The sequence below is a fragment of the Lolium rigidum genome, chromosome 4 (assembly GCF_022539505.1).
Source record: "Lolium rigidum isolate FL_2022 chromosome 4, APGP_CSIRO_Lrig_0.1, whole genome shotgun sequence".
Classification (NCBI taxonomy): Eukaryota; Viridiplantae; Streptophyta; class Magnoliopsida; order Poales; family Poaceae; genus Lolium; species Lolium rigidum.
Genome location: NC_061511.1, coordinates 124,412,863 through 124,420,782, shown reverse-complemented (window position 1 = coordinate 124,420,782; position 7,920 = coordinate 124,412,863). Strand labels below are relative to the sequence as shown.

At 44.3% G+C, this 7,920-nt stretch overlaps 1 protein-coding gene across 1 annotated transcript; it reads right to left on the bottom strand.

Annotated features, from left to right (window-relative positions):
• Positions 1–2,341: 2,341 nt before the first annotated feature.
• LOC124705634 (3-ketoacyl-CoA synthase 12-like) lies at positions 2,342–6,832 on the bottom strand. The gene is made up of 2 exons (XM_047237344.1): positions 6,261–6,832; positions 2,342–3,478 (listed from the first exon to the last, which is right to left on the bottom strand). Exons 1-2 carry the CDS (start codon positions 6,830–6,832, stop codon positions 2,647–2,649), a joined length of 1,404 nt encoding a protein of 467 aa, XP_047093300.1. The 3' UTR covers positions 2,342–2,646.
• Positions 6,833–7,920: the final 1,088 nt, after the last annotated feature.

The following is a 7,920-nucleotide window of genomic DNA, read 5'->3' as shown; positions in this document are numbered from 1 at the left end:
ATACCATCGCCGCCATCTGACTATAGGCGTTCTATTGAAAGATCGTATGACGCGATGGTGGAGGCGAAACAACGCAATCAATCGGGTGTCACAGCGAAAAAAGGGAAACAACAAGTGCACCAGCTCGGAGAACAACCCGTTCAATCGGTCCCCCATCTCATGGTGTTTGACGAGAAGGCCGTTCAAAGTTCTCGACAATACACTGATTATCCCTTAGCTGAAGTACAATATAAATTTGTTCAAGGGAAAGATTTGGTTGAGAATCTCAGGAAGCTACCAACAAGTATGCGTAATTTGCATTCGTGGTATAGTGATGCCACAAAGAAAGGGATCGAGTCTATCATGGTGCAAGTTAAGGAAGAGCACTACTTCCAAGAATACTCTGTGAGCGTTGACTTCGCCGAACTCTTTCAGTTATACAATCTCCGGGCACCTCGACAAATCAATCATCAGTTGCTATTGTCTGTAAGTGATTTATTTATGTAATTTGAGAAGTCTTTAGCTCAGCTTGTTCATTATATTGTCTACAAATTATAATCTTTTGTGTGCTATATTATGCAGATCGAAGATGCTCGAATGCAAAAGGGATGAAATCAAGCACACTGGGTTCATTGACCCGGATACAATGCATGAAAAAACCATAGAGGATCCCATCTATAACAGGGATACACCGGAGACTTTGCTAAGGTTTTTGAAGCGACAACGAGGATAATACTTGGCCTTACAACTTCAAGTGAGTGTTACTTTCTTATAACACATTCTATTTTGCTCACGAGAAGTTCAAATTTTAAGTGATGGCTTATATACATGACACTGAATATTTAAACGTGCGCAGGTTCCACTTTATTCTTATCGTCATTAAAATGTATGAAGGAGAGGTTGAAGTCTTTGACTCACAAACCAAAGAGGCCATACTATACAAGACATGTTTTTTTATGCTCAAAAAGTAATTTTAATTCTTATCGGTCTTTTCGGTAATTTCCTCATATCAACTAATTGATAACTCTTTTATGCATTTTCTTTTATCGGATAGTGTATGGAAAAGGTTCATCAAGGAAGATCGGTCCCATGAATGGAAACCGAAGCTGACATGGCGTGCGGCCAAAGTAAGTACTACTACCTAGGTCCACACACCTTTTATCATACTTGATTATTGTTTCATTGCATTATATTCTTGTACAGAAAGGCCCGCAACAACCAGAGGGGACTAATCTATGTGGATACTACGTTTGTGAGTTCATCCACAGAATTGTCAGCGAGAGAACGAATAATCAAAGAAATAAAGAGGTAAGAAAAAATATTCACAAATTTATTTTGTTACCATAAGTTGTGCTTAGTTTCAGTAATAATTGTTTGTTTGTGATTTGATATATATACACACACATAGATCATCTATTCATTTGTATCTCATTCTTTCACAGTTGGCAAGAAAGCGTGACAGGATCTCAATCGAGGAACGCTTCAAAGCAATTGGCGATGAATTGGCGGGATTTTTCCTTCGGGACGTCATACGGCCATTCGCAGAGTTCCACTATGAATGAAGATGTACATGTAACATATAGTTTGACTCGGAGAGTACCACTATGTTACATGTAATAGATAGTATGCCTCGGAGAGTACCACTATATATGCATGAAGATCGATCTTCATGCATACTACTTAGTTTGCGATCTTATGCAATTACATGTGTTATATTATATGCACCAAGTTGCTATGCATCACCTTTATCTTCATGTAATACCTAAACCCAAACGCGTAGCAGGCGCATCGACGCGATATGAAACGGTCTGATACCCCTAAACCCCTCCTAAAACCCTAAACCCTGAATTCTCTGCCGCGGCAGAGATTTCTGCATTTTCTCTGCCGCGGCAGACAACCTTTGGTACCGGTTCGTATTACAAACCGGTACCAAAGCTCTCTGGCCCTGAGCTCTCATGCGTGCCCACGTGGAGGCCATTTAATACCGGTTCGTAAGCAACCGGTATGAAGCGGGGGGGGGTGGGTGGGCGGCTTTTGTACCGGATTTTTTATACCAGTTGCAAAACCGGTACGAATGGCCCTTAGGAACCGGTATTGATGAGAGATTTTCCACTAGTGTATAGACATAATTTTACAAATATAACGTAAATAATACAACATAAAAATCATACCATTATAAAGTATAACATCTGGATTTTCTAATATACCACAACACCTATATATACATCGAGATGGAGGAAGTACAAAAAATCCCATTTATCAGTCATTTGAATGCTTAGACCCATCGAGACAAACAATATTACAACCAACTAAAAGGTCACACAGTACATTCTTTAGGGGTAAAGAACTTCTACATGGACAAATAAAAAAAATAGACGTGCAAAACAACAAAATAATAATAAAGCTGTATCTTCCCGGTCCACTGAAGTGTACAACATACTGCTCCATCACAACCGCCATCAAAAGAATCATAATAATTAAGCTATAGTAGATGTACACCTGGTAATGAATTAATCCTTAGCTTAACTCTAGCTTGTTCTTCGTCTTCTCTCCTTGTTGTACTATTCAGTTTTAAAATCAAACTGGGTGTATACGTAGTAATAACCTGTTGCTCATGTACTGATGTAGTACGTCCATTTCTTGGATATGATGGATATTCATGGAGGATCACAGTGCGCTCATGTCCTTAACGAATCCGTACTTCTCCATGAATGGGTTCCTGATCTCCTTGGGCGGGTACTCGTGGATGCAGTCCTCCCAGACGCCGGCGTCGGCGGCGTCGTCCCTCTCGACGGTCCAGACGCAGCTGTTGCACTTGAAGCCGGCGCCGAAGGTGAGCATGAGGACGCGGTCGCCCCTGCGGAGGCGGCGCTTGGCCTCCATGTAGGCGAGCACGTACCAGACGCTGCTGGCGGAGGTGTTGCCGAAGCGGTGCAGCGTCATGCGGGACGGCTCGATGTCGTGCTCCGTGAGGGTGAGCCCCTTGCCGACGCCGTCGATCACGGCGGCGCCGCCGGTGTGCACGCAGAAGTGGTCCACCCCGGCCTTCATGCGGATGGTGTGTGCCCCGGACGAGCGCTTCTTGTTGTTGCCGCTGCCGCGCGCGGAGAGGCGCGCGGAGAGGGTGGCGTAGGCGAGGCGGAGGAGCTCGGGCAGCGGGAGCACGCGCGGCGCGAGGACGCGGAGGTTCTTGACGAAGGCGTGCACGGCGGAACGGGGGAGCTCCTTGCCGAGGTGGAAGCCGGGCCTGCCGGCGTCGTCCTCCATCTGGAGCGCGCAGTTGTAGGCCTCGTCGGAGGCCCCCGTGTGCGTGCGCACGACGTGGCGGAGGCGGAGCTTGGCGTGCGGGCGGAGGCGGGAGGAGTTGGTGAGGAAGTAGGCGCAGCCGCCGGAGCGGAAGAGGCAGTTGCCGAGCATGAAGGAGCGCTTGTTGCCCGGGTACCAGTTGGGAGCGATCGACTCCGACGTCATCACCAGCGCCACCTTGTTGGCGTGCGTCCTGCTTGCAGCGATGCACGTATGTTAATATTAGTAAAACAGCTCAATTCCCGGAAAGTGTCCTTATTTAAAATAAAATTGGAAATCATATTTGTATGTTTGAAAAAATACTGAAAACAAATCTAGACATACCCAGTTACTAAAACCACAAGCATGCAAATCCTAGTGGGTTTGTGAGATATATCATTAGCTACATTTTAAATATGATTTTTAATTTTTTACTTGATGCTAATATATATGTATCTAGACACATTTTAGTTATAGATACATCCATTTTAGCACCAACTAATATGGATTGGAGGGAGTAACATAACAGGATGACTGGTGCCCGAGAGCGCTGCTGGAGGTGTCGATTCTCACGCTGCTCACTAAAAGCTAGGTAGCATCGGATGATAAAACTTGCGCCAGGCGCCCTGGAGCGTATCCTCGAAGGCTCCAACTGTCGATAGAGAAGGGTTTTGATCTTGGTGTCGACTTCCAAGCGTCGCGTTATGTGTGCTCTAATGATATTAAATTTGTATTGTAGACGTTGATAATGTTTTCTATAGATTTTATCAAACTTAAAGCTCTATGACTAGTGAACGGAGGAAATATATATAATTTGCGATCGCGCCAGGTTTTCCACCCAAAAAGTTATTTTTGGACGTCAATATTGAGGAGACATTTTTCATAGCAAACAATTGTGAACCAACCAAAAATTACCATGTGGCAATTTATTCTACTCCCTCCATCTCATAAAACTTGTCTGAGATTTGACTAAATTTAGATGTATCTATATACTACATAGTATCTAGATATATCTAAATTTTGACAAATTTAAAACAACTTTCATAGTACGGAGGGAGTAACTTGTTTGATGCTGGTTGTCGTCGTCCACTGTCCCTACAAGTAAAGAAAGTCAGGCTGAAAGAGTGAAAGCCATCAGCTCCAAGTAGACTATTGATGTGTGGAAGAAACAGAGAGGAGAGGAGACTATTAATTGGAAGGTTCTCTCCTTATAACTTTCCTTGTTTCTTGCTCAAAACAAAACATAAAACGTTCCCATCTGAAATTGTCAATGACAATGGACAGTCTCTTCTTTCGGCAACGGCATGGCCACAGTCGGACCGCCGTGCCATTAACTAGTCGGCTTCTAGCTATGTCGAGACAGCCGAAGAAGAAGAAGAAGCCAACATATTTACGCACCGTCTGCATGCACCGTGTCTGCCGCCACTAAAAGCGTACCAAACTGCGGGAGCAGGCATTGAAAGGAGGCGGCCGGGCACGTAACATGCAGCGCTGGTGCCTACGACTCTGATGCATGGCAGGTTACTTCACCACCTCCCTCACATTTATTCTCTGTCCATATCTTGGCACGCAGGGGTAGATCGAGGTGTGTTCACTGCTCACTCTCATCACACAACTTCACCTAGCGACCATCACATGATGGAGTAAGATCCATCTCGGCTACTTTTGGGACGCAGACGAGGCGAGCGGTTACGAAATTTATGTCTCTTGTTGTGGTATTAATAGCAATATTGTACCGCTCTACTGCAGCGTGTACTACGGTTGTGTCTGCTATTTGCCCCAAGTTCCAGAGTTCACCGATTGAAATATACCCCCTCTTTTCCTCTACTTTTATTCTCAGTAAAATCTTTTAAATTCTGACTAACCAATTTAATGTCATAAATGTTGTCACATTTTTCTATAAAATTGGTCAAAATTTTGAAGACTTCACTTAACATAAAGTTAGAAGAACACTTATTCGCGACAAAACAAAGGGAATATATATGAGATTGAACAAATGAAGGCCAATGCACTTTATTTAAAAATAATAAAAAATAGTCAAAAAATTCAACAATGGTGCAAATTTTAAGGTTCAATTCTTTATATTCTAGGCTACATAAAATATAATAAAATCTAATAAATTTTACAGTTTTATAGTACGCCTATTCACTATAGTTAGATACACACATTTGTCATTTCTATGTAACCTACAATACAAAGAATATTACACTGAGATTATACATCACATCCAGGATCTTTATCAAACAAAATTGAACCTTTAAATATAATTTTAATTTTTTTCAAAAATATAGCTCCGTCCCTATTTGTTGTTTTCAAGGCATTCCTACATTTTATACTAACTTCGTTCCAAGGAGGATTATTATTTCAAAAGTCAAACTACATAAAGTTTCACCGAGTTTTTAGAAAGGAAAAAAGCACTAATATTTAAGTACGTTCCAAAATTAACATCGTTAGATACATGACAAAATATATTTTCATATGATATCTATATAATATACATTAAAAACGAAGGAAATATATATAATATTTATTGAAACAAAGGTTGGTGTAGCTCTTTACCAAAAAAAAAAAAAGTTTCCAGCGTGCAAGATGCATGGCTACATTTCTCAGCTTGAAAGATCTACTATCTACTGTCATTTCGCTCAGCAGGAAGCTGTATCGAGTGCATAAAAATAAAACTGCTTTATCTCCACGGCCTGATCATCGTCCAGAATAGCTCAGCATGCTGGTTGCCAAATTGATTGCTAGGGGGCCACCATCGCCAAACTTTAGGCTTTTGCTTGTCAGAACATTAAACCGACGCATTACACTAGCCGTGCTTCAACGGTAAGGATCCAGCCGAGGGTAGAACTGTTAGCGTGGTTGTTCAATTCCGGCCGCTTGAATCATCGGATGCAAGTTGGTTGTATACTAAAGTTTGCAACAGAGACTAATAGACAGATGGCCGATTATTGATGTGGGGAAGAAACAGAGAGGAGAGGAGCAGCACCACGCACCTGAAGAAGTTGTTGGCGAGGTCGAGGGCGATGAGGGTGGCGCTGCACCCCATGCCGGTGAGGTTGAACACCTTGACGTCCTCCCGGAGGCCGTAGCGGCGCACCACCCGGGCCGACAGCGACGGCGCCGGGGAGAACATGGACACGTTCACCACCAGCAGGTCCACGTCCTCGGGCCGGATCCCGAGCCCGCCCGGCGCCGCCGACCGCGCGAAGAGCTCGTCCAGCACGGCGTGGAAGGTCTCGTCCATCTCCTCCATGCCCTCGGCGACGCGGTCCGGGCTCGCGTCGCCGCCGGCGATGATGTTGCGCGGGCCGTACGTCTCCTCGCCGATGCCCGAGTTCACGATGACCTTGAGCAGGAACTTGTACTCCTCCAGCCCCAGCAGCTTGTTCCGCTGGATGATCTCCCCGCAAAGGTCCGTCGGCAGTTTCCGGTCGTCCGCCCCCTTGTAGCACACGTAGTCCAACAGGTAGCACCGCCGCCGCCGCGCACGGGACACCAGCAGCCGAGCCAGCGTCGCCAGCGAGAAGGCCAGCAGCGTCAGCATCAACATCGTCGCCAACTCCATCTTGATCTACAAACTCGAGCTAAGCTAGGGAAGATCTAGCCAGATGTGCACTTAGCTAGCGAGGAGATGGCAATGTGCAGCACTACTCGTGGTTGCAACTCATGGAGATGGAGGCCAGAGCTAGGATATATTCGGCGGCCTTGTCAGTGCTTGCTCAGCTCGAGCTGGAGCTCTTTCTCTGAGCCACCTAACTCCAATGGAGTGCAAAGGTAGGTAGCCAGTACTGTGGACTGGGGTTTGCGAGGATGGGAGGAGATTAATGGAGAGGTTTAGAGCAAGGGAGAGGAAAGGAGGTGAGGTTTTATAGCGACTGAGGTGCCCGTGACTTAAGAGGCTTCTTCACATTTCCGGATCAGTCCACTTATTTTTCTTCGTTTTTTAATCCGACCCGCAGCGGTGTTTAAGCAGGGCCACGTGGCATGGTCTGGTTTTGAAAATGAAAACTTTGTCCGCCCGTTTGGTATCCCCAAAAAATATATTTTCATTTTATCTAAGTTTAGATGTATCTAGGGGCATGGTTTTTCTATTCCTGAGCACAAATGAAGAAAGTCCACTTCTCGTCCTTAAACATTTGCTGTTCACTTTTCACTGAAAAATTATTTTTAGTTTAGAATGGACTTGAACTCTCACAATAGTTCACTTTTCATCACCTTTGGTTGACTTGAAAAAGCCCACATGAAAGAAGAAATAGTCAACCAACCAAACTAGTTTTGAACCGAACCAACCCCAAGCCAGCTGAAATGTCAAACCCAACATCTTAAATGCAAAAAAAGTGAAACCCTTATGTCCCTTAACCAATCTCTCACTCAATTTCTATTACTACCAATTTACTTGAAGGCTCGCGCCATGAAGATCCGCTTGATTTGCCTATCATCATCGTCCTGCCTCTCTTTTCTTGCACCATTGCCTTGAGTTTTTCTTCTAAACCATGGCAAATATTTGCCTCGGTCACTGGGATAAAAACTAAAGGCGAATGGTTCCGAGAGTTTAAGCTTCATCCTGAACCAAGCTAAAATTTTAGGACCAAAATTCGTTAGAATTCATGGTCTAAAAGTGGACTTTCTTCACTCCAATAAAAAATTCGAAAA